Source organism: Clarias gariepinus, chromosome 9 (genome assembly GCF_024256425.1).
Source record: "Clarias gariepinus isolate MV-2021 ecotype Netherlands chromosome 9, CGAR_prim_01v2, whole genome shotgun sequence".
NCBI lineage: Eukaryota > Metazoa > Chordata > Actinopteri > Siluriformes > Clariidae > Clarias > Clarias gariepinus.
In genome coordinates, this window is record NC_071108.1 from 25,033,892 (window position 1) to 25,061,849 (window position 27,958).

Here is a 27,958-nt window from a genome sequence, read left to right on the forward strand (position 1 = left end):
ACTACATTTTAAAACATTTTGACAAATGAAACCTTAAAATTATTTTAAACAGATAACATAATTTATACCCATATGTATAACAGTGTTCCAAGTGTTTCATCTTTTACCTTTCATTCTTAAAGGATATACATAATTTCAATGGGGTCCATAGTGATGGGTCCAAAATCTCTGCAGTGACACTTATTGTCCACCACCACCATGAATAGATTACTGCTGGGAATTTGCTGAATGACAAAAGACCTTAAGATGATAAGAGACAAGAGGGAGAGAACAAGCAAATAATATATGGGGTGTTTTGTGTAAGTGCATGTCCTGCAACACACTGCATATATCAAATACTTGACGCCACATGTGGCGCATGCTAGGAGAAGGGGGAAAAATAAAATATATATGTGTGTATATATGTATATGTATATGTATAGGCAAAATATACACCACACACACAGTGTATACACACACACACACACACACACACACACACACACACATACATACATACATACATACATACATATACATATATATATATATATATATATATATATATATATATATGTATGTATATACTGTGTGTGTGGTGTATATCTTGCCTCCAGTCTGTCTGTAGACTCACTGGCATTTCCAAGTGTGTGTGTGTGTGTGTTTGTGTTTGTGTGCGTCTGCTTGTGCCCTGCAGTGGACTGAGATAAATGCCAAAAGATAACATACATCCTCTGCCACCTCATCTTTCAGCTTTTTCTATTTTTCTCTGTTACACACACACACAAACCACATAATTTATACGGCCCAAGAGGGTGTGATTTGTATGTCTATTAATGAGGTTGTGCATGACAAGCATAGCATAGCTCTCCGTACTGCATTCTGCTCCACCAGATGTGCTGCCATTGTTTCATCCTCGCTCACCACTTTAATCAAACTTCACAGAGTAAAACTAAAGCCTGGCCAGTGGAGTGTTGCAAAATAGAAAGCACTAAAATGTAAGGGAAAGGACAAATTGAAACCACACTTCTTTCTTTAAAAAAAAAAAAAAAGGTTTTATACTGTAGGTTAGGGTGACGGATTCTGAACTTGCCGATTTATGCATCTGTGCAAACTTAAATGGAAGAGGAGAAGAGGAGATGATCCCACTGTTCTTATTTTAATATCACAATCACATATTTTTCCACAGCGTGAGTGATTTATTGTCTTGCCCATGGAATGGTTTATCGCCTACTTCTTGTCAGCTCAGTTAGAGCCTCAGCACCAACATGTTCTATCTATCCCAGATACACACTGTATCTAGGGCTTAATATATAACCAAACACCCAATCCTGACTTTCCTGTATCTAAATCAAGCAAAGAGGCACATTGCTTAACATGTAGTCTTGATTTATAAAAGATGAATGATATGTTAATGCACCTAAATCTTAGCAGAATCAACTACAGTAAGTATACATTTGCTTTTGAGACAGATATACGTCTAACACTTTATCACATTTGATGTGTCCTTTCTATTAAAGACTGATGTAATTGTTTGCAGAAAAAAATGGTTCTTCTTAGTCTCATGTTTTCATATTTGTATAATAAATTACTTCTACAAAATCCAAGTGCCTCTCCTTTAAAATGTCTCTTCCCATGTACTCACTTAAAATTTGTCATAAACACCAGAATAACTTAAAACAAAACCTTATACAAAAACTTCTAACACATAGGCTAAATCCCGAAACCCTCTCTCCCAAATCAGTGGGACTATTTGGCCTATGACCAGCTCAATGCGACTCAATGCTAAGCCTAATAGTTGACTGGAAAATGCGCTTGCCAACTTCACTGGCAAAGATGTTTTTACCAGAATCAGAAAGTCAAGCAGGTTGAACATATTTAGACTTTTTCTATGTTAACTTTTTTTTTTATTATTAGGTTAATTCTCTATAAAAACACTTGCAAATGTTCACATTTAAGCACATATCTTTTCCACCTAGGGCACTTAAGTAGTTAGTAACATTGTGGCCTTTGGTGTGACAATCCTAATAATTTGAAGTTTTCTAAAATTCATTTATTTTAAACCATTCCACCAGCCACAATGTATTACATTCACTAAATCACTATTTAAATATGATCCATAAATACTAAACTCACAAATCCTAAACTTGATTAGCCTTGTAAAGTCATGACTTTAAACAAAGCTTATCACATACCTAGTATGTATAACATACACATCCAAATACGTGCTTACAAGCAATGACCTCAGACTCTTAATTAAATATTACTTTGTTACAGACCTTTGAGCAGCACATACAGTATAAGCTATTGTTCCATCCAAGGTATGACCTCAGGTTTATTCTAATCCTATGATTTAAAATCAATACCACTTTATTCAGTACTAATGCAGAGCACTCAAGCTAAAGTGGTCCATTAAGGTTTCATTTTTAAACAAAACCATCATGCCCCCCTAAAACATGATCAATACTTAGTATGCTTATTGTAAATTCATATTTTTTTTTTGGACTGGATCAGAACTTAAAAGTTTGAGTAAAACGCATCTCTGCAAATTCCTCCCGGCTTAAGTGCACTTAAATTAGGTTTATAAATGTTGGCGGTGGAGGGCTGATGTATGTCATTGTGATAGGGGTACAGCAGCTGTAACCAAAAGTTTATACTCCTTGTAAAAGTGCTTTGATGATAAACCACCCACATCCCCGTCTAACAGCACTCTTAGGAAAGGAAGGACAACAAAGTGCACAGGTGTGTGACTGCTGTGAACATCACCATGCTTCAACTGGAAGTTGTCAGTGCGTGCACACACGCACGCACACACACGCATGCACACACACACACACACACACACGCACGCACACGCACGCGCACACACACACACATACTCACACAAACACACACACACACATACTCACACAAACACACACACACACACACACACACACACACACACACACACACACACACACACACACACATCATCTTGCAAGGGTCAGGCCTAATAATTGGAGTTTTTTTCTAGACAAATGCACTTAACCCATAACCCATTCATGTAAAGATGAAATCTACAACTAACACTACCAAGGCAAAAAAAGAACAAGAATATATTCACCTCTCACTAACCCACTATATGCTTTAGCACTTTTAAAAATTGCATGCTCTATGCTTTTCTGCACAGGCATGAACAGTAAAACATCTACTCCTAAGGAAATGGTTTAAAAGAGAACTGGGACCGAGCAGTGATGTGTGACCACACATTTAGAAAAGATTAGACAGAAGTCTATAAAAGATACACATATGGTGCTGTCTGGCCACAAAATTTAACACACACACACACACACACACACACACACACACACACACACACACACACACACACACACAGAGGTGTGAATAATTATGAATGGAGAGCAAAAATGCCTAAATCCAATTCAAAATCCAAATCTCAATTCTCTTATATTCTTTACTCCCACTTTCCCTCTTTCTTTCTTTATTTCTTCACTTCTTTTATTCTTTCTATAAATCAAAGCTGCTCAGAGGGTCCAGATAAACATCCTCATACAGATCAAAATTTTTTATGGCCCTAAATGATTGTCTAAATTCATTTGTATCTTAATGAATGAGCTAATATAGATTATTACTCCAGATACTTATACAGGCTAAATTGTTCTCTGTATACATACCATCAGGTTTTTAACTTTAAGCACATACTTTAGAAGAAATGTGGTCTAAACACACTGTAAAGAAATATTTTACACACACACACACACCTGGCAACCTTGCTTAAAGAGCATTAACTATATGAATTAGGTGTAGCAAGTTGCACACTAGTATCTCTGTGATGCACTCTGCAACAAATAATTATTGTAACCTGTATGTTTAGAGTGCACATTTTTGTCATTCATAAATTATTATTTTTTTATATAATTCATTTTTAAAATTAATGTTAAGTTGTAAAGTTATTAAAGTCTTCAGGGCAGATATGATAAAAACGCACTTAAAGGATCACACCTAATCAAAGGACGCACCAGAAACTGTAGTGTACGTGTGTCTCAGCTTTCTAATAGATTATTATAGCATGTTGAGCTTACTGGAAAGTACCCTAAAAACTACAGTCAGTTATTATCTGCCTGTCATCAGCTGTAGCCTGAAAATCAGTTTACTGATTTGGGATAGACAATGTTGTTTTAAAACATACTTAGTTTAATTACTTAGTAAAAATAGAAATAAGATATGAGACTTTACAGAGAGTTCTAAAGTTTTCCTGGTCCAGGAATTAAAGGTATTTTCTGTAAATTGAGAAAAAAATTTACATGCCATATCCATATCTGATTTAAATCCAAGTACAAAAATAGATTTATTTATATTTTAAGCACCAAACACATAGATACAAAGAAAGAAATACCGATTAGGCATTGTATTATACTACTAGAATTTCAAATTTCCCAAGTTTAAAACCCCTTAAACTCAAGCAGCATGGACGTCATTGCCTTTTAAAATGCGTAAATTTTACTGCTATATGGAAATATGAGAATGACATCACAAAAATGTAGAACTCATGCTCATATTATTGTTGTTTTGGTTATGGAAACAATCATTTTAAAAAAGGGAAAAAAACATGCTCATATGTCTATTGTATTTTGTTGCCTTTTGGATTTTTTTTATCTTCATATAGTTAATTAAAATAAAATATGATTAACTTTATTACATTTATTGCCTAGATTATGCTATAAAAACATCACACTATACATTGCACAATGCTAAAGGCTGTATATATTCAATAAATGTAATCATTTAAAATGGCTAAACATGCGCTGGTTTTTAAGGGCTTCCTCGAATTTTCAGGCTTAGTTGTACAGTATGACATGTAAATGTTATAATTATATTTATTTTATATATTGTCTTTCTATGATCAGTTCATAGCGTACACCCTGGTATAGTCTTTGGAAATCATTAAAAAAGATTAAACAAATAGATTCCTTTAAAGTAAAAGAAAGGTGTGTGTGTGTGTGTGTGTGTGTGTGTAAAATGAGTTTCCTCCATCCAAATAAGATTAAGCTAATCATCCACACTTAACAAGATTACTTTGATTTTATATCGTCGATGCCTTAGGGAGGTCAAGTGGATGCAGGCATGTGACGTGCTTTTAGATGCATTTGACAAAGTCATTCCACCAGATGTGAATGTCCAGACTCAGCCGGGGTGCACAAGTTCAATAGGTGTGATGGTCCTGATTTAAATGTCAATGTTCAGGAAAATTCCTAGGCTCCTTTATGCTCCTTTATGAAAGTTAGTTACTTTAGTGTTTGATTGGTGTGTGGCTTTTGTTCGAGTAAAATTAATCGAAGCAGCCCATGTTCGAAAATACCGTACACATTATTTTGTGTAATACACACTATATGTACACATACACAAGCGCATGCCTCACTATGCCACAGCTGAGAAGACAATACCATATAAGGTTCCTTGTGATAACTCTTTTTTTTTTTTTTTTTGAGTTCATGTTCAAACAGAGAGGCCTTTTCAGACTAAATGTTTTTGTTAAAAAAAAACCAAGGTTTCGAATGGGAGGTACTTAAAGGTAACATTTTCCAAGTAAATTACACACAGATTAAAAATTGCATAACCCATTAAAAATCTTAATGGATTTTTCTTCCTGTTTTTAAAGGAACTAATTCACCTCAATCCAAACACACCAGTGCAATAAACTACAGCTATCATTTTCTTCAGAATAAATATTTTCTCCGTCCAAATAGTGTATTTTAATCATACTGTAAAGCAATACTCTGCATCCCTGTGTTTTGCTATCTTGTGGTGCAGTTGAGCCACTAAAAGTGAAATATGGGCTGAATTGGGACAAAAGTGGATGCTTCTCAAAAAAAACAACTCTACCGTTCAATTTTGGTCCCTCTGCCCTCGACGAATCCAGCGATTGAGTTGTCAGCATGAGTTAATAAAAGCTTGTGATGTTTATTATATGGCATCGGCAGAGGTGTTGTGTTTTAAAGTAGCAGCCATTTGTGCAGACAGCAGAAAGGCAGTGGTTATAACGTAGTGTGTAATATTTCTGCAGAATGGGTCAGAAATCATAGAGAACAATACAGACAGACTAGCTGTCTCTGATTTAATTTGCAAAGCTAATGTCTTTACATGGATGTGTATGGGTAATGGTCAGCACTCAATACCCTACACACGCTGATAAAATCACATGCACACATTTAAGTAAACATCTTTGGTGTTTTAGATGCATACTAACGATAGATAAAAATTTACCTCTAAATTACCATGTGTCTGCGTTTTGAAATTCATAGCCATTGTCTGCGAGTGTGTTATCTACTGTATGATATGGAGTATGTCCTCTCTGTTAGAATTCCACTCACTTAATGCAGTCCTCGCAGTCTATGTTGCCTGTTGTCTCTTTAATAGTTCGCTCTGAGATGAAGGCCGGGTACTCAGTATCGCATGGGACCAACATAGTACGACCCTCTCTCTGGGCTAGTAAGTCGACGAGAGAGAGAGAGAGAGAGAGAGAGTTAAAGAATAAAAAAAAAAAAATCTGCATCTTTAGCAAAGCGTCATGTAAAAGAAGCAGTATACAGAAACAGGAACTGTGACAGGCAATCAAAAGCATTTTTAGTTAAGATCTTATGCCACCTAGTGCTCACAAGAGTAACTGTGACTTGTTTTTAGTACAATTGACATTTTTATGCAGCATCCATAAATCTGCATCAATGCTCCACAACAAATACCTCACATATGAGCTGACATTTGAGTCTTGAAATTATGTGCTGCTTGTAAACATCTAAACACATAAAGGAACAATTAAGGCTCGCTCTTAAAAAAATATTTATTTACATAACTTATTTGTCTATGACCTTAAAAATAGGCACTTTCCTTTACCAGGGCCTCTGATTTAATACTCCTCATAAACAGAATGGAAAAGGGATCAGACTCCAGATTTAGGGCTGTAAATGTCAGTGTTTTATTTCCTTTAGTCATGTCTTGCCCAATGTGTTTAACTCCAATTTGACAGATTTGACTCCAGCTGACAAGTAAATACATAGAGGTGTGGTTCTCAAAATGGGGACCCATACTCGGGGACTATGATTAAACGATTGTATGGACGATTTTTTTTTTTTTAAGTGTCCCAAAGGGAAATTTGGATTTAGCTACGTTTTAATCCCCAGCTGAAGCTTGTTTTAAGGAAGAGTTTTCCATAGTGGGACGGAAACTTAGAAACATACTGTAAAATATGTTATGGCTTAAAACTGTTTCTCTTTAAGTATTTTCTTGGCAGTAACATGTCTGTGGTATTAAGGAGCGGATATTGCTTCTTAAAATATACTGCTCAAAATAAAGCATCTTGGTCTGTAATTAGTAGAGCCACACACACGCAGGTTAGCCTAGGTAACTGGCGTTTAGCTTGTTGGCCGCACACATTCACCATGGCATTGTTTCAATAAGCTCATGCAATGTCACAACATTTTTTTTCCATGCAGAGTCACAATAATTCCTTTTAAAATTCTTGTGTTGATGGTGGGACAGTCGGACCGCTGTCTGGTGGTCAATCCATGTGTGAAAATACCTGGTCATTCAGTATATTGATGTAGTCAGCTGACTTAGTTTTTTTCACACATGATTTTGTTGAACATTTACAAATTGATGCCCCCCCCCCCCCATGAGCCTCACTAATAAGTGTTTTCTAAAGGCTACACAGCTGTTTAGTCCCAATTGCTTGAGTTCTCTTTGCATTGTGCATGTGGAAATGCTCTTACAGTACTTTAATTATTAAACATAGCCTACAGTTCTACCTTTGATTTACAGTTCTCCTGTTTTTAGTATGATTTCATTACAGTTTAAATGATCTCTGATCATGACCATTATTTTTTCTCTGACCGCATTTCTTTCCCACTATCTTTTTCCAGTTTTAATAAAATAAAATAAAAAATGCACAGAACAGTTTTTAACATAATTATAGTAGTATCAATCATCTCTTGTTTTCTTTTCTTGACTATTCTGAAATAGAGTAAAACCTTTGCCATGACCACTGGATACATCTTCTGACATGGTTGTTTAAGAAATGAGAAGCTACTCACTGTGACACTTGGAGATAAATAACTTGCCAGGAGAAACATATTAATCCAATTGTAATTATCCAATAAAAAGAACTTACCTATTTGCTTAGTTAAATCCAGATGGTAACTATTTATATATAAGTAGTTAAGATTTAAATTCACTCATGATTTAACAGTTGAAGACCTTTGTAGGACCAAGCAGGAATTTATCTAGGACAATCAAACATTCCATAAGATAGTACAAGTAAAACAAACCCTGTGCTGTAACATCTGAGTGCCACCAACTGTAGAGATTGAACTCCATCAGAAACCTGTTAACATAAAAAAAACAGGGTACGGTAATGAAAAAAAAAATTAAAAATAAATAAAGGTAAAATTTGAAGCCTATTGCAACATCGTGAACCCTTCTAATACTATCCAAATGTAGTAGAGGAAATAACAGCAGTAAAGGCTTCATGTATGGCACCTGCCATTATAATAAATTGTGATTTTTGCATTATACTATGATTGTAAGTTTACATTGAATTGCTGATGGAACATTAGTAGATTATAGTTTATAAAAATGCTTTCAATTATAAATTTTCTTCATTTAATGGTAAATATGTCAAGAATTAAGTAAGAAGAATTAATTGAGTAGAACATACACAAATATAACTCTTTATAATCTATTCTTAGTGGAATAAACTTGTGACTTTGAGGAATGAGTTATAATGCCATAGTTCTGTAAGGCAAACTTAAATAAAATCCGCCAATTATGATAAAAGTAATAAAGCCCCTTAAATTACTCAAAATAAGTAAAATATTTTAAGGAAACCGTGTTTCCAATAATTCTAAATAATATAACCTTGTGTGCGTAGGCTTTGTCTTCTTGTTTACACTATCAACAGAACTTTACAACAACTCAAAGCTGCAAATGAAATGATCACTTTGATCACTAGCCAAGAGTAACCTCAGTAAGGGTACTCTCAAAGTTCAAAGTGCCATTTCAGGATTCCCCTGGCTTTCTCCATTAGGGTTTTTGTGTAATTGGCGATGTTTTGGAAAAATCAAATAAATAAAAGCAGATGAAACAGAGGTTGCTTACAAGATGAGCTCGGTCAGCAGCCATTTAACAGTCGCGAAGAAGGCAAAGTAGGGCTGCGAGGAAGAGGAAAGCCATCAATCACACATAAACAGATGGCAGTAAACAACAACAAGTATCGGGCTCATGCGGTCGGGCGTACACGTAGAAATGCAGTAAATAAAGAGAAGTAATTAGGACTGGGACAAGCCATGGGAAGATCACGCAAACACACGTACAGGGGTGTGAGCACACACACGCACACAGAGACAGACTGGTGGGGATTGCATGGATGTGGCTGCTCTTCATCACTGTGTGGCTAGACCACCCAAGTTTGGGAAGGCATAAAACAAAAGAGTGGAAGATAGAGGCTGAATCAAGCAACAAATAGAGAGGGTGCTACGCATTCACATTCACACAGACACAACAACTTAATAGTAGTTTACAATATGCACTGTTGTGCTTTGTTTCAGAGCTTCTTTTATTCTCACATCTAACAGACTGCTTGAACTGTCACTGCTCTCTGCGTAGATCCTGCAGATGGCCTGATAGTCATACAGAGTCACCCTAACAGAGAGAAAATAAAGGGCACCACACACACACACACACAGACAGAGACACAGAGAGAGAGAGAGAAAGAGAGATCAGGTTTTAATGGCATGAGAATTAAGAATGCGCCAACATTCCAAATTTCAAGCTTTAAAGGCGGTTAATTAATAATTAACTAAAGTTTATACAGCTTTACTAAAGAAATATTCGAATAATTTTTAAGCGTAGTATCACATTATCAGCTCAATAATATTTCACACAACTTTGCCATAAATTGTAGGGTGTGTATAAAAATAATATTAAAAAAAAAAAAAAGCTAAGTAGTTAACATTAAAGAAAGTATTTAACAAATTATATTTTGAAAAAGCTACAATAGACAAAAATATATTTTATACTTCAAAATAATATTTGTTTTGAAAACACAGATTATATACACCACACTGTATTTTTCAAATTTAATAACTAAAGTTCCCGCCGTTATGTAAATATCCTCATCCGTTCGTAAAGAAAAACACAAGTTTTTTTTCAGGCAATATTTTACGTATGCAACAACAACTGGCCAGTGCAGTACACTGTAAGATAAAAAAAAAAAACAGCCCTGCAATCCCCGAAACACAAAGAAATCCTGTGTGTAAACCTAGCGTAGAGGGCAAACTCAAGGTAAGATGTCTAGACTTGATTTCACTCACAAAATGATGGTGATTCCATAGCATGAATGGTGCTGATGGAAAAGGCATCCGGATAGGGAAAATGTGCTGTGTGTAGGAGTGTATTAAATGATGTTGTGTGCAGTATAGGTGGATGATATCTTTCATAACCAGACCTCCAGGCTAGGAAAGGCTGAGCTTTCTGTGTATACAGGAGTGTTATTCATTTGTGTACTGTAGGTGTGTTTGAAAGTATGTCAGGTGTTTTTGTGTGTATCCGTGTTTTTGTCTGAACTTTAATATGCATGTCTGACTGCATTTTTGAGACTGCGGTTCCATGTGTGAAGAATGTATGACCACATCTGATACGTGTGACTGACAGGGCAGGTGTGTGGAGGGGATTTGGTCGGCTTTAAGGCATACAAACCTGTGTGTGTGATCACTGTCTTGGCTGCTAGCAGATGGAGTTTGAGACCGCCCCATACACAGCCTGAGGACAGGTTTGACCCAGAGCAACCACCACTGGAGACATACAACTGTGACATAGCGTGCAGATGAGATTATGGATAATCCCTCAGAACTGATAGGATTAACAGCCTGGGTTGTTTTTAAGCACGCTTGGAGACGTGAGGCACATGCTTCTATTACTAACTGATTTCCTGAAAGTTATTATGTGGTTTTATTGATTTGAGTTTATTTTTTTAGATAACATGTAAATTGTAAGTGTAATATGTAAATTATAAATAATTTTGATGTTACATCTTTTACATAAAGTGACTAATAATTGCATTTTTATATTGTGATAATGCATAATTACCATTAAAGGCTTGTTATTTAACCAATAAATCATAAAAAAAACCAAATCTTATTAGTCTTAACTGTAATAGTTATTTGATTTCCAGATTCTCAGTGAAAAACCAATTCCAAGACCATAATCACCTCCTTATGTGTTCTCATATATTTCTAGTTGGTGGGTGTTATATTTTATTATACACTCATTGTCATATTGCTGGTTAGTTAAATATACTAACAAAGAAAGTCATTGTAAAATATGAACATTGCATAATGTCTTCAGGTATGTTTGCCATGAGAATTAATTTAAGCATTAAACAATCAGCCACATTACTAACAGCACTGCCAGAAGAATACATTTTCATTGCTTATTAATTATATACAGTAAAGTGGTGATAGAATCATGGGCACCCAAGGCACCTTCATGCCTGTTCAGAAAATAGGCTAGTCCAACTCAACTGGTCTGATCCCACAGAAAAGCCAATGTAGCACAAATTGCTGACAAAAACAAATCCTGCATATGATAAAATGGTATCAGAACACCCAATGTATCACAGATGGCCTTGGAAAGAGTTCAAGGTTGTTGGCCCGACCTCCAAATTCCCCAGATTTCAATCCAACCAAACATACATGGAATGCACCGGACAAACAAGTTTGATCCATGGAGGACCCACCCCAAAACCCACATCACCCAAAGGATCTGCTGCCAACATTCTGGTGCCAGACACCACAATAACCCCCAAAGGTCTTGTGAGTCATTTCCCAACTGTCCACAGCTGCCCTATTGGCACAAGGTGAACCCACACAATACCGTGCTTAATATTTTGGGTTTTAATGTCATGGCTGATCTGTGTAAAGTAATATACATTACATTGCAAAATAATGTACCATCTTAAAAAATTCCCCATTTGAATTATACCCTTCTTATACATTTACTAATGGTTGATGATGATGATGATGATGATAATGATGTTTGATTCTCATATATTCACTGATGTTTGATGTTAAGAATGGTTTTAAAAGTGCTCATTCTAATGTGCATGATACTGTGTGTTTTTGTATTTCCTCTAAGAAATTCTAAAACCTTGAAAGAACAAGTGAATCTACACTGAGCTCACTTTATTGCACACGAGCGCAAGAGTTTTTTTATTTCAATCTTTCATTCTTTAATGTCTGTCTGTTGAGAACTATCTCTATATCTTTCCATCTTTATCTTACTACTGATACTGACACAGATACGCTGTGCATGGATGTCTGTGTGTGTGTGTGCGTGCATGTGTGTGCATGTGTGTGTGTTGAATTTGCTCTGTGTTTTAGGCTCAGGGCAAGGGCACACGGCCTGCCACGTGAGTGTAAAGCTATGCATGGAAAACCCTGCTACATCACCTTCCATCTACTCTCCTCCTCCTCTTCCTCTTTCTCCTCCTCACATTCCACACTTAATCATAGCTAATTGTGTCACTGCCCATCGCTTGAAGCTATTCCCATCCCACAACATGCTTCAGAGGCCCCATTCTCCAGATGTCTGATTGTGTTAAAGAAAGGAAATGGGTGTTTTGCACGTGTATTTGAGTGTATGTGTGTGTGTGCGTGTGTGTATGTGTCTGGTGTGTGTGTGTGTATGTGTGTGTGTATGTCATAAAAAGAATAGTCAGTACAGTATATTATTTTCATGCTAGGCTTATTTCTAAAATGATAAATACGTCAATATTCCTTTATTTTTAACATGCTTTTCAATCAATTTTAACAATTAATTTGTGATATTTTCAATTATTTATATATACAGTACAATGTAATCTGTCTCTCTTTCCGTCTCAATTTTTTTTTTCAAATTCCATAATTCCTCATGATTAACACTTGCAAAAAATATCCAGTATTTTCGTTTAATATATTCGATTCTAAGCTTTTCTCACCTCATTCACTCTCATCTCTCTCATGAATAAAAGGCATTAATTTGTTTATGCCACCACAATATTCCACCACAAATTTTGGCCAATCTTTTATATTGCAGCTATGGTATATGACCGTTATATGACCCTGAGAGGGTGAAGGCCACCACATGCTTTCACAGAGACACGTGAAGCCGGCCGACTGCATACTTCCTAGAACTGCTGCCCATGCTCACACACTCAGACAAAAGTGCTGCCCATTCCCCTTTACATGAGCTCACAACAAGCAATGACTGATTAGTGTCATGGGGAAAGGGGGTATGGCATCACTCCCACAAAAGAGGCCTTCTGGATGGATGAGGCATCGTTGGGATTTGAACGTGACATCTCCAGAAGATAGTACAAACTTTTTTTCTGTTGCACTACTTGCTGGCTAAAAACAAAAAAAACCTTAATTTTTTTTTATTTTTACTGACCTTTAATCAATTTACTTCTTTAATATTAAGTTTATTTTTTAAATTAAAGAACAAGGATATATACTTTATAGGGCCTAGAGCCAATGAACTTCTATTTTTTTAATTAATTCAGAATATTCACAATTATTCTAATAATAATAATAATTATTATTATTATTATTATTATTATTATTATTAATAATAATAATCATAATAATAATAATAAAAAAAAATAATAATAATAATAGTAGTAGTAGTAACCATTAATAAATTGTATGTATATATATTTTTATGCACAGTTCTTTTCAGTTAATAATAATAATAATAATAATTATTATTATTATTACTATTATTATTATTATTTATATAATCATATTATTAACTGAAAAGAACTGTAAAATTGTAGAGACACTGTCTTTACCAAAAATAATATTTTTTTGTGAATTTTTTTTTTTTTTATATGCACTGATGCAATACATTTGCTGTGAATTCAATATAAGTCAATATTTTCCTTTTTTTATATATTAATCTAGCTCCTGCATAATCATCAACAATTTTTAGGCTAAAAGTTTTCTTGGTAAAATACAGAACTGAAGTCATTAATGATTTGTTTTTCACATTGACTCTCTCTCTCACTCATTCATCTTTAAGCAGGGTACACCCTGGACAGGGTGCCAATCCATCGCAGGGCACACACACATGCACTCCTTTTCACACTACGGGCAATTTGGGAACACCAATTAGCCTAACCTGCATATCTTTGCACTGTGGGAGGAAACCGGAGTACCCGGAGGAAACCCATGCTAACCACTATCCACCGTGCCGCCACTATCTGCATTCTCCTGTGACAAAAAAAATCAATGAAGTTTGTATAGGGGTTATTTTTTGTCATACTTTGCTTTTTTAATTTCAAATAAGTTTTGAGGGATTGCCTTATTTACAAGTCTTTTTTTTTTTTGGATACAATTACCATAGTTTACTTATTAATATTTACTAAATATATGTTTTCCTCACCTTTTAAAAGAACCCATGGATAGTAGCTTGCTCATGACAGCACCCTCTGCCTCCCCGAAGAAAACACCCGTCTGTAAAACACAGTAATAAAAAAAAAGGAAACAAGAGCGATCAGATCAGACAAATTGAGGAAGAATCATTTTTAAACAAATGCTAATCAATGTGGAGTATCTAACTAGGACTCAGTTAAAGACAGAGCAGAGACAAGATCATCAGCGGCACATATTCAAAATAGGGTCAGAGGGCACATGGGTGGGTGTGTGTGTGTGTGTGTGTGTGTGTGTGTGTGTGTGTGTGTGTGTGTGTGTGTGTGTGTTTCAGGGAGGAGGTGGGGGGTAGGTTGCTGTGAGGGGTAGGGGATTGTATAACATGTGCAAAGTCATAAATGTAAAAAACCTCATGAATAACAGACTGCGCAAAAGGATTACATAAGAGCAGAAGGATTTATCCTGCTATACATGTGACTCATACATACTATAATGAGCCACAGTCACGGTGCATTAAAAATCCACCATGTAATTATGCATTCTTCAGAATAAAACAAAGCAAGAAGGAAAAAATGTAAGTCCTGTATCCTATTCAGAATATAAGTATGAATACAATATCTGATACAACAATACAACTAAGGAACACAAAGATTTACATTAAAGACAATGCTCCATGAATATTGCATTGAAACGAAACACATGATCTCTCACTTACATTCAATGCATTATTTTAAAGTGCATAAAAGTGTAAACAGTACAGGCAATAATAGATAATAGGCTTCCCAAACAAAAATATCATTTATTTTCCAAAATTCTAATACGCCACGCATCACCTTAATAAAATTGCCAGTCCTGTGAGTCATGTTAGCCTACTCTTTGCCTGAATAAATGCACAATTCAGCTAGAGTTTGTGACCTATTTTGGTGTTCCACCTTCTATTCCAAATAATCCCACAAGTCTTCAGGAAATTTAGGTCTGATGATTTTGTAGGTGAGTCCTAGTGTTCCTTCATGCTTGTTGAAAAAAGCTGCACACAGAGTTGACCTCTTCAGCAGGAAGCACAGAAAGCACTGTTTTTAAAAAAATAAAGTTTTTATGTGCATGCTTCAGATAAATAACTTAAATTTTTTTTTTTAATCTGTCCACTTAAATTTACCTATAACACAGGACTCACATGTTACCATAATCTGTTTGCATCAATTATACTGTAGGTATGAAACATGCCCAGTATAGTATTTTTGTATATTACTCAACGTTTTAGGTATATTTTAAAAGATACATTAGAAAATTAGAATATCTTCAATGTTGCTGTGTCATTGCGATGGATGCTAGTTAATAAAGCATATGTTGTTAGGTATCCATTGTTAGGTGTCATGCAACAAAGATGGCCGCAATAAATGCCACAGGTAAATGCTGTAGTAAAACATGGCACAGCAGGCAAACAGATCCAAAGCAAAACATAATAATTTGGTCACAAAAAAAAAAGGAAAATCAAGGAAAGGTTCAATGTTAAATTAAAAGACATGGGAAGACATTCCAAAAACAGGGAACAAACAAACAAAACAAAACATAATGCCATGCACAAAAATAACAAATATCACAGTGAAACACAGGAGATAATTAGCATTTTCAGTCTAATCATAAGTGGGTTATTATTATTATTATTATTATTATTATTATTATTATTATTATTATTAGTGTGTGTTTGGGGGACTCACTCGGAAAGCGAAAGAGAGTCCAGATGCAAAAAGTCAAAAAAGAGGTAACATGGTGTATGTGTGTGTTGGAATATGTGTGGCAGCCATGCTTGTTAGCCTTGAAGCTTTCTCTGAATTGGAGTTTAACACCAATCCAAGCACTGACATAACATGACATGACAGAACCCTTATAAAAATTAGTTGTTGCCTAAGAGTGGTAAAAAAAAATTGGTTTAATAGGTACATGCTTATTTACTTAGATAAAATGTTGTTACAACTTTCATTTTCCAGAGAGGTAGAGGGCTACAAAGAATTAAAATCATGAAGTCAACAAATCAGTGATTAGGTGGCTCGGATTCGGATATTGGTGGCAGCTTTTTTTTTTTTTTTTTTTTTGTATGGGGAGCTTATTATAATAAAAAAAGTACAATCATTTATAAAAATCACACCAAAGAGGAGTCCTCTGCCACTAGGATGAAGCCGTTGTTGTCTATGAGGTAACAGTTTATTTCCTGAGGAGAAAAAAAAGAAGAGATGGTGAAAAAAATGCAGATGCTGCAGAATGTGGAATTGTATCAAGACAATGTAAGTTGCAAAAATATAGTGTAATGCAAAAGTTTTTTTTTATTAAACATAAACAGCAGGCTTTAGAATTTTTTTATTTTATAAAAAGAAAAAAAAAGTAAATGTTAAATCATTTAAATATTTAATACATTTTTTGTACTAAATTAGAAAAGAATGAAAATTGGATAATTGTCACTGATGCTCTCAGATTTTTTTTTTTTCAGATCTACTGTATGTGCCGCTTGTTGCCTAGCATACTGTATATGCAGTGTACAGTACAGTATGTATGTATGTATGTATCCATGCTTGTCTAGTTATGAAAACCTGCTTTCAGATACTTCTTTTAATAATTCATGAACAAAACAAGGACGCCAAGCATGATGGACTGGAAAAGGAAATCTGCACACTCACATCGTCATCACAACTCATAGTGCACTTCCCATCCAGTGTGGCGCACTACAATCCGAAACACAAACATATTAAAAGGTGCAAATACAATCAGACAGATTGTGGGTTATTCCTGAAATTCCGACTGTCATAAAAGTACACAATAATTTTTATAGGCTAAAATGTAAATATGTTTATTATCTCCTTTTTTGTATTTATATATCTTCCAGGTGTTATCAGCAGCCACTTTATTAGGTAAAATTGTTCATTTCTTGTTGAAACAAAATTCTAATTAGACAATTACATTGCAGTGGTTCAAAGCATGTAGAAATGTAAAAATGCTCAGGGCGATCTGCTGAAGTTCAAACCAAGCATCAGAACGGGGAGGTGATTTATAATGAGCATGGTTGTTTGGGGCAGACAGGCTGGCTGTTTTTTTAAGAAACTGCAGATCTACAGGGATTTTTACTTAAAGCCATCTCTAGGGTTTATAGGGAATGGTATGAAATAGAGGAAATATCTAGTAAGCTGCGGTTTTCTAGGTGAAAATGCTTTGTCGATGCCAGAGGTCAGGGGAGAATAGCCAGATTGTTGATAGAAAGGCAACAGTAACTCTAATTTTTTTTTTTTTTTTTTTTTACAACAGAGATATGCTACAGAGCATGTCTGAATACACAACAAATGAACCAGATGACAAATCTGCACCAACTGTGTGATGCTATAATGTCAGTATGGACCAAAATTTCTAAGGAATGTTTCTAGTCCGTTGTTGAATCAATGCCATGAAGCATGAAGGCATGTCTTAAGGGAAAGGAGGTACAATCCAGTTTTTGCAACATATCATGAAATAGCCAATGAGTATATGTATAAAGTACAAACATTTAAAAATACATGCGATTTTATGCATTTAAAAATTAATAATTGCATTATACTCTAATATTTAAAAAGTAATAAAAAAGAACAGGAATTGCTAAATTGGGTTAAGAATCATCAAATACTACTGAAACTTAAAAAGATTCTCTTAAACCATCAATTTTGCAGAAGAAATACGGACGGAAAAGCCCTTAGAGGCAGTGTTATAATCTGGGGTTGCTTCAGTTGCTCAGGTCTAGGATCAGCAATGTATTTTCTGCCCTGAAAGCACAGGCATGTTGCAGAACTCTAGAATGTAGAATTTAGTTTTTTACACATGAATCAGCCACCACATTGTGTACTTAAATCAAACCTAAAGGTGGTTGAACAAAATTATATATTTTTTTATCTATGTGTGTCCGTGCGTATGTGTGTCTGTGTTTATGTTAGTGTGTTCATGTGTGTGTGTGAGTGTGTTCATGTGCTTGTGCAAGTGTGTCTGTGTGTGTGTGTGCGTGAGTGAGTGTGTGTGTGTGTGTGTGTGTGTGTGTGTGTGTGTGTGTGTGTGTGTGTGTGTGTTTACCTGTCTGCTGGCAGTCCAGAATTTTCTCTGAAAGAACTCCAACTTCATCTGAATTCCCACAGCTGGAGCACACATTCAAAACATGTCATGTTCAAGAATACTCAAAGTGACATGCTATTTACTTAACACAAACATGAAGGTTAGAGAATTTTGCAATCATCAGAGCTTTATTAATAATTACGAGTCAAGTCATTAATCTTCATGACGTTTATGAATACAACGCCTTAACCGAATAATATTTAGTAAGGTGGTGTGACCTCACCCATCAAATTTTGAAACCATACTCTGGCCTTCTACATCCTGTTCATTTAGGAAATGTAAAAACACATTCCTTTTCACATCCAGCTCTTATTTGATTAAATTCAGTTCTTTTAACCAATCAAGTATATACCAGTGATGGTTTCAAGCCAAGGTAAATATGTCATGCAAAAGACTAATGAGATACCGAATTACTGTGTATGGTTTTAAAATTGTTGGCAAAGACATTTTTCCTGTCGATGTAAAGTTGAAGTATTATTCGATCCTGTGGGAAATAGAACTAAGAAAGAAAGTTATAGGAATGTTATAACCTTCTGTATCAGCAGTACCAATGAAGTATCAAAAAGATGAGATGAGAAAAAAAGGAAGAAGTAGTTAACTGATTTACATGTAAAACAGCAGTAGCATTTTAATGGTCCTGCATATGATTCTTTAATACATTTGCTAAAATGTCTGGACAATAAAATCTATGAGATTAGAGGAATTCATTGTTACACATATTTCTATTACAGCAGATCCTGTAAACCTATTGTTCACATTTTAGTAACTGTAATATAGACCTTGGTATATTTTAATTAAAACAATGCTTACTATGGGATGTAGTTCTAAAAAAATTAGGACAAAATATTGTGTAATGAGAAACTTTTAAATTATTTTATATTCTATTTTGAAATATTTGAAAAAAAAAAATTGCAGTAAGGATTTTAACATGGGTAATAGCCAGAACAGCCCACTACCCCATTAGCGGTTCTTAATTAATTACTTAATTCACACAGGCATCTACTATAAAATCTATATAATAAATAAATAAATAAATAAATAAATAATTTAGTAATTAATGAATAAATGCTAAAAAGAAAACCAGAACCAGTGATTCTTATGAGTAACAACAACATGTACATAAAAATAACACAGTCATAAGGTTTTATTACAGTTTAAAACAAGTGTATAGCAACAGCGTCCAAACAAAACAGCAAAAAGGCAGTATTACCCAAAGCCTGGCACAAAAATAGATCTCATAAACACTTAACTTTAAGAAAAGCCACTGAAAAATGCCCATGAAGACAGAATTAAATGTGGATGTGTAAGAAACTAAAAAGCCCTCAAATGTAATACAATATAGTCTGGGAGAGCTTCAGCCTAGGAAATAAGGAATGATCTTATACAGTATAATAAACTGTTGAGTAAAACTGTATAAATGTGTGGGTGCTTTTATGTTGCAAAATGTTGTGTGTATGCGTGTGTGCTTTGAGATGGACTGGAACCCTGGGTGTACACAGACTAGTGCCCCAAATCTCCTGGGATAGGCTCCAGGCTTCCCACAACCCTGTACAGAATAAGCGGTACAGGATAGGTAGTCATTTGTAAGTATTTAAAAAAAAATAAAATGAATGTCAGATTTGATTTTTGGTGCAAAATAATGGCTACATCATGATATTTAGTTACATTTTTACGAGCCTGGAGACTTTCTGAGCTGACATTACAGTAGCAACTGTCTTGCACTTGATATGAGTTTCCAGTTCACATCACAGCTGCCGGTTATATGAGTGAAAAGAGCAGGTTGAACAGACTTGTGTTGTGCAAGCAGAACAGTACCAACAAACAACCAATGATTACCGTTCCTTCCCAAATTCCATAGAAATATCAACAATTGAGTGACAGATCACCATGATCATACAGATCAAAACCCAGATATGTGATATGATTTATTGACAGGCCCTACTAGGAGGTAATGTATTCAGTGTTGAATACAGACTTAAAGTACAGATTATGAAAATGTATAAGGTCAAACATGGGCAGAGACAATATATGGGACAATACAAGAATCACTATAATAAGAATCACTGATAAACACATTAAAATGCATGAGCAAAATCACAAACAAAAAAATTCAACAAAATCATATAAAAAGAAATAGCTGTACACTGAATGTACTACTAAAAATAAATAACTAAAAAAGATAAGACGAATACTAAATATGCATGTAATACTGTGTTACGTAATAATGTGTTACGTTAAAATAAGAATCTACCACAAGAGACAGGTCTGGTCAATAAGTATAAGGTGTTGGAATGGGGCTAAAATAGGAGAGATTCAGTTGGCTCTTGAATCTCTTGAAGAGAGGATTGGGCCAATCAGTCATCACTCCACACCACCTGTGCCTGACACTCCACAACAAATAGATTGAGTAAAACAGCAAAAGGCTCTCTTTCTCTATCTTAAACACACACACACACACACACACACACTCACATGTATCTAAATCTATCAAATTAGTTGCATCAGGTGTGCTAAAGCAGCAATATTCCAAGACAATCACAACTCTCTGACACCCCATTTCAGGCCACTCTTTGTAATTTTCACTTAAGGTTCTAGGGGTTGGCTATCTATCCATTCATCCATCCACCCATCAGAACACCAATGTACGCAGCCTTACGCAGAAAGAGCAATTACCCCTGGAATTACTGATGCTGTTTCAGGAATGACCACACAGTGGAAGATGGAGGCCTGCCAACACTTATGGAATCAGTCCAGAGTTGTCATGCCCTGACATTTGCGTCCAGCTCAAATGCAGACAGAAAGGTTGCACATGTCCTATCTGATTGCAAACACGGTACTTCACACAAATGAGTTTTAAAACCAAAGGTTACCTTACTGCATTAATATATGCTTTATTTATACATTTGTATGCTTCCATGAGTGCTACATTTTAATATTACATTTTTTTGCATATTACATTCACATGAATCTATCTTTGTGTGGGTACTTTAAAAAGAAAAAAAAAACCTTGACATATCAGGAATATTACAACCACCATCCATCCATCTAGAAACCTCTGTAGTCCAACTAGAGACCATGGAAGCCAATGGTTATTACAGTACTTCCATTTTTTCGACTGTGGTAGGGCCTCCAGTCAACATTCACATGCACATTTATACACTATGGAAACATTTGCATATGCATTTACACGAAATTTGGGAACGCCAGTTAGCTTAATCTATGTGTCTTTGAAGTGTGGGAGTAAATCAGAATATCCCGAATAAAGCCACCAAGCATGGGGAGAACATGCACATGCACCATGCACACAGACTGCAAGACTGCAATCAAAAACGGACCCTGGAGGTGTAAGTGCTGACCACTAAGTCACCACTAGGCCAGTATAGAATGCACTCAAGAATAATTAAAATCAGCATAAACAGAATGAATCTGATTTTAAGTTTTTAAAAGAAAATAAAGGATAATAGCACAAATTTACTATCACGATAAAAGGAAGAAAGTCACACATTTTAAAATTGGCTGGACTGTCTTGTGCTTTGATTATTGCCATCGCATTGTTTAAGTTAGCTTATACAGTACAATGTCATAACATTTATTAAATCCTGGCTATGTCATATGAGATCAGAAGAGAAAAAATTAACTGAATAAAAAATTTTGGTCATTCAATACATTCAATACATACAGCTGGTAGTAAGCTGACCTCTTTTTGCGCACAGAATGTTGCTGAACCTAGATCTAACCAAGTGAAGCAACACCAGATTATAATAATGCCCTTGTTACTGTATAAGGCTTGTACTGTAAACACTAGGCATGATGGGTGCATCACTTCATCTTCCTTACCTTCTGCCCCCATCACTCTGGACTCATCAGACCATATAACCTCCAATGCTCCACAGTACAATCTCCAGGTTGATATAAGTACCGCAACACACAGGTGATAGTGTTGGATTCTGTATTTATACTAAATTCTCAAGATGTGACATAGATAACCGCTGCATGCATGTCATAAACATGGTCAACACCAGAAGAACATAATAAGCACATAATGTGGGCTTCTACAATGTGGCATGGACCTACAGTTTCATGGTCATAGCACAAGCTTGAAAAGGTCACTGCAAGAAGAGGTGAAAACAATGACCTCTTCATGCCTGTGCTACAGTATGTCTATGCTAGGACAATGACCTCTTCATGCCTGTGCTATGTCTTTGGTAAGCCAATGACCTCTTCATGCCTGTTCTATGTCTTTGGTAAGCCAATGACCTTTTCATGCTTGTTCTATGACCATGGTAGGTCACTGCACAAGTATGAAGAGGTCATTGTGAAAACAACTCCATTAATGTGGCAACAACGCAGTGACGTCCCAATGACAACAAGCCCGAATGCTATCCAATCTTTTCTGACTGGAGGCTGTCCTTCTAGCCATTCATCCAGGTGTTTGTTGCGCCAGGTGTTTGAATACCATTATTATGCTCTTCTGTACGGCAGAACTCTCTGCCTAACTTATTAATACAAAGAAATAAAATGTAAGGTTGAGTATCTTACGCCCTGTTTAACTAAGTTGTACTTCTTTCGTCATCAGCCAAATACACTCCCTGTTTAAAGTCAATTATTAAATCCAGCAGGTGACCATTCATAACATCACTTTTACTCAGCATTTTTATTTGAGCGCATAACAATTTTAGTCAGTGCAGATATTTTACACGCCCTCACCTTGAACTGCTGTGGATATGTTTGCTCCAATGACCCGGGTTTTTATCTCATAGTGGTGTTTCACATCACTGCATTAATTAGCACCACAGTTTTGGGAACATACAGTATAAGAAAAACTGTCCCCAGTGTCCCTTCTATTCAATATTTATGACGCAGATTTAACTTCAGGCAAATACCAAATCACTGGCAAAGCTTTATTTAATTTTTTTTAAGCCAGAGTTGCGTGATGCTTTGAAAAAATCTGCTGGACAGACATTCAGGGATACATGCAGATAAACAGACAGACATACAGACATATGGACATACAGACAGACTTGTTTTTTACGACTGGTTTTAGTCGGTTTGATTTTTATAGATGCACATACTGTTAACTGCACTCGCACCTCAGATGACCATTTATTCATCTACTTACATGCAGTTACAACCATAAAACAATGTCTCAGGTAAAACTGCAAGTAGACTTCAGGCTTGGTATTGTCTCAAAATAATGAGACATTTTTTAAAAATTTTATATAAAAAAATTATGCACAGAAAAAAAGGTTTTGGCAAAATAATAGTAAAAAGTATTCTTGATACATGGTAAAGTAGAGAGAGAGAGAGAGAGAGAGAGAGAGAGAGACAAAGTAAAGATATATGCAGAGAAAGAGAGAGTGATGCTGGGGGCATGTTCTGTCCGCTCCCTGCTTGACATTAGAATTTGTTGACCGTGCAGTGTAACAGCTAATAGGAGCTAGAATGCTAGACAGAAATATCTGGATCACAGCTCACCCATCTCTGTCTACTGTGTGTGTGTGTGTGTGTGTGTGTGTGTGTGTGTGTGTGTGTGTGTGTGTGTGTGTGTGAGTGTGTGAGAGAGAGAGAGAGAGAGAGAGAGAGTTCAAATGTGAAGGTATTTTTGTGCTTGTGTGGGAAGCACACACTGGATGTACAGCAATGATAAAGAAAGCACAAATAACAAAGGCAAGGAATATGAAGGTATTTTGTATATTGGGGGTAGGGAAGAGAATTAATCCAATGGGTACGTGAAAGCTTTGGCTGCTTTTCCAGTGTGCTTATGAGCACAGCTGTCCACAGCACACTCACTGTCACTCTCTGCACTGTGCTACATGTGGCAATGGATAGACAGACAGACAGATATACAGATAGATAGATAGATAGATAGATAGATAGATAGATAGATAGATGGATAGATAGATAGATAAATAGAATAAAGCAGAGGAGAGATAAAAAAAAAAACAAGGACAGAATGATCAAGAGAAAAGAGAGAGACTAAGGAGGAGTGAAAGAGGGGGTAGAGATAGATAGAGAGAGAGAGAGAGAGAGAGAGAGAGAGAGAGAGAGAGAGAGATCCATTTTCATACCTTCACTTTGCTGTGCACAGTGGACTAACCCTGGACAAACTAAGCAGAGGAGTGGTCTAGGAGCCATGACAGGTAAGCAATAGGAGCTGCATCATAACTATAATACATTTTTATGATCATGATCATTTTAACAATCTTCAGTACTATAGAAGAATGTATCGTAGTGGGCATTTGGAATGCATGACAAAAAATAATGGTACAAAGGAAGTTTTCTTTAGAACATGTAATACATATTCAATGAGTTCTACTCAGTTGTTAGTACTTCTGTATGAAAGCATCTTATGACAAACACAAGGATGTGAGCATAGAGCTATAATTAGAGGCATCAAGCTGTGACTAACTGCAATGGGAGTTTTTACATAATATGTTTTGATGATGAACATGCTCAATCTGTTAACAAAATATGGAATGACAGTACTAAAATAAAGGCTGAATATCTTCACGTTAGCTGATTATTCAGGCAGCATGGTAAAATGGTACTGTACTGTATAACGATGCTCTTTTTTTTGTGCCAAAATGCAGTGTGACAAAAGCAACAAGAGAGACATGCATGCTTGCTTAATTTAGTTTTTGTGTCCTAAATTTCAGGTTTGCCAGCATACTCCATAAAAGTATTAAAATTACTTAAGTACTGTCCATACTGTGATTTCATTAATAACTAATTAATATTTCGATTCACAAATATTGGGTGGTTTTAGACAAAAAGTTAAAGAAACAAAGGAAAGAAAGCCCGTAGAGTCAGGTGCATGTGAGATGCAAGGCATACGACACAAACAAGAAAGCCAAATAAATGAATGAATGAATAAATAAATGAACAAACAAACAAACTGACTGCACGTGTGTACATTCCACTATGAACAACTACAGTATATGTGCAACGTTATCCATGTATACATCTAGCTAGCTAGTTAGTTCCATATAGCCATATGTTTTACAAAGCCTTAGATGCTCTTAGGTGTCATGAGAATAGTGGCATTAAACATACACCTGACATATTACAATTTAAAAAATAAATTATACTTAACAGGTTACTAATGTTTATTCATTTATTTAAACAATTTCATAATCATACCACTCTCTGTCCAAAACAAGGAGTTAAAAAAAGTAGTACGTAAATTCCACTTTTATTAAGCTCCTAAACAAACCGCCCACATTTGTGTATGTTAGTATATGCTCTCTAATTGCTTTCTAATTTTTCATACAAATTCTTCAGAGCTGAGAGTATGACTGAACACATCTCACTTCTTACCAGGATCCTATCATATTGCTTTATCTTTATCTGGCTTCAGTTGATGTTCTACGTTGCTTCTTACACATGTAGGAGTGCTTTGACCTACCGTGTACTCTTACAGCATTCTATAAATACAACATGCATGTGAGAAAAATATTTTAAAGAGCCAGCAACACGAGACACTAGGAAAATTTGGTGATTCTTTTCATGTCTTTTTATGCCTTGTCCTTATTCTCAACCAGAAAAAAAAAACTGCTTTTATGCAATCCTGCATAACCTATAATTTAATGGATGTTCCAATGACCTGTCTATTTGATTTCATAACCATAATATTCATTTTAAAATACCCAGTGAATTGCATCTTAATGACTAGCCGATAGTAATACAACTAGTGCAAATAGTGTAATTTCTCTATAAAGACAACTGAACATTTTAGAAGAACAAAAAAATTGGCAAATTGATTTCATAAGACAGGTCATTTTGATGAATGCAAAGTGGTTTATGCAGCATTCGATTTAACTTAAGAGTGGGAAACCTGTCATTTTTACTATTGCAGTAATGATAGTGATAGCCATCGGGAGGAAAGCCTACCTGAAGGAGTTTTTAATCTCCTAAATGCATGTGACTGAATCTGCTACAATAACCACCCTGGTTCATGTTTAAAGTCACTAAACTTCAGAATGTTTTTCTCTGGATTAAAAATTAATTTTTATAACTGCAAGTTTAAACAGATTAATTAACAAAAATGCAATGATGTACATGAGTGCATTATTTCTTTTTATGGAGTGTGTTGGTATGCTAAACACCAGCGCAATAAAAATGTAAGTGGATATCTGTTTTTATTTCTTAGGAGGTTTGTTCCTGATACTGTCCACATTGTTACTGGTAGAAGCTGTCTCCTGTTGTCCAAAGGAGTGCTGGTGTGACAGTCATGCCAAGGTGGTGAACTGCAGAGGAAGGGGCTTGTATGACATTCCACAGAAGCTCCATCCAGAGACTCTGGAGCTACATCTTCAGGACAACCACATACGTGGCATTGGTTCCATGGCTTTTAGGGAAACACCATACCTCAGAGTTTTGGATCTGGCCAATAACAGCATCACAATGGTTTCTCCAAGTGCTCTACTAGGGCTTAGGAGCTTAAAAACTCTCATTCTGGCTAACAACTCTATTCGGGAAGTAGATCGCCGTTTATTGGGCTCAATACGCAATCTAACCCACTTGGATCTGTCTCACAACAACATAGTAGGGTTGCCTGGAGCACTAGCCGATAGTTTTCACCATCTAACTCACTTTTCATTGCACTATAACCGACTGACCAAGCTGGATCGCACTCATCTGGATGCCCTTGGGAGCCTGCAAGTGCTACACCTGACAAGTAACCCCTGGAAGTGTGATTGTCACATGATAGGGCTTAAACTATGGTTGGAAACATTCACGTTTAAAGGTAAGAAAAATATTAAGAACATTCTTGCATCAGCTATCTTGCTACAGATACAGAAACGATATTTCAGCATAGATTGCATATTTAAACCATAACTTGTTTTTGGCAAATTCATGCTACATGAATACTGCATCAACGGGTCAAATTTTACTTCCTACACTGAAAATGAAAAATATGTAGCCAATGTTTTTGGTAACTGAAGAAACTATAAAGAAGCTTAATAAGCTACTGGGAAAATATATGTTTCAAATAGAAGTGGAATGATCTATTATAACTTAAAATATTAAACAAATGAATTTATTCTTTGATACCTTAGGTGAATATAATGTATAAAAACCAACACAAACATCTTCATTAAGCACTTAATGGTTGCAGTGGATATGGATCCTATTCAGGGAACAGTGAGTAGGCTACAGTAATATACACCTGGATGGGACATCATTCTATTGAAGGGCTCCATGCAGACACATCTGAACACTCATTTACACCTAGGTGCAGATCAGTCATCAATCCACCTGCTGGCTATCCACCATGTGAGATGGAGCTAGAGGAGAGTTAGACAGAAGGAATGTGCAAAAACCTGCACAGACCTCATCTAGAGATTAGGATTGTGCCAAATATTTATTCCTTCTGCTTCAAATATATAAAAAAA

The 27,958-nt window shown here is 35.6% G+C and overlaps 1 protein-coding gene across 1 annotated transcript in view; it reads right to left on the reverse strand.

The window, feature by feature from the left end:
• The window catches only part of cacna2d3a (calcium channel, voltage-dependent, alpha 2/delta subunit 3a), a 293,959-nt gene that overhangs the window by 3,503 nt on the left and 262,498 nt on the right, over nt 1–27,958 (reverse strand). Inside the window, exons 28-36 of the mRNA XM_053503660.1 lie at nt 18,525–18,586; nt 17,114–17,158; nt 16,588–16,650; nt 14,455–14,525; nt 9,600–9,675; nt 9,133–9,185; nt 8,304–8,359; nt 6,354–6,468; nt 128–240 (exon numbers count right to left, since the gene is read on the reverse strand). Of these exons, the coding sequence (XP_053359635.1) occupies nt 128–240; nt 6,354–6,468; nt 8,304–8,359; nt 9,133–9,185; nt 9,600–9,675; nt 14,455–14,525; nt 16,588–16,650; nt 17,114–17,158; nt 18,525–18,586 (654 nt within the window). The remainder of the gene's footprint in view (nt 1–127; nt 241–6,353; nt 6,469–8,303; nt 8,360–9,132; nt 9,186–9,599; nt 9,676–14,454; nt 14,526–16,587; nt 16,651–17,113; nt 17,159–18,524; nt 18,587–27,958) is intronic.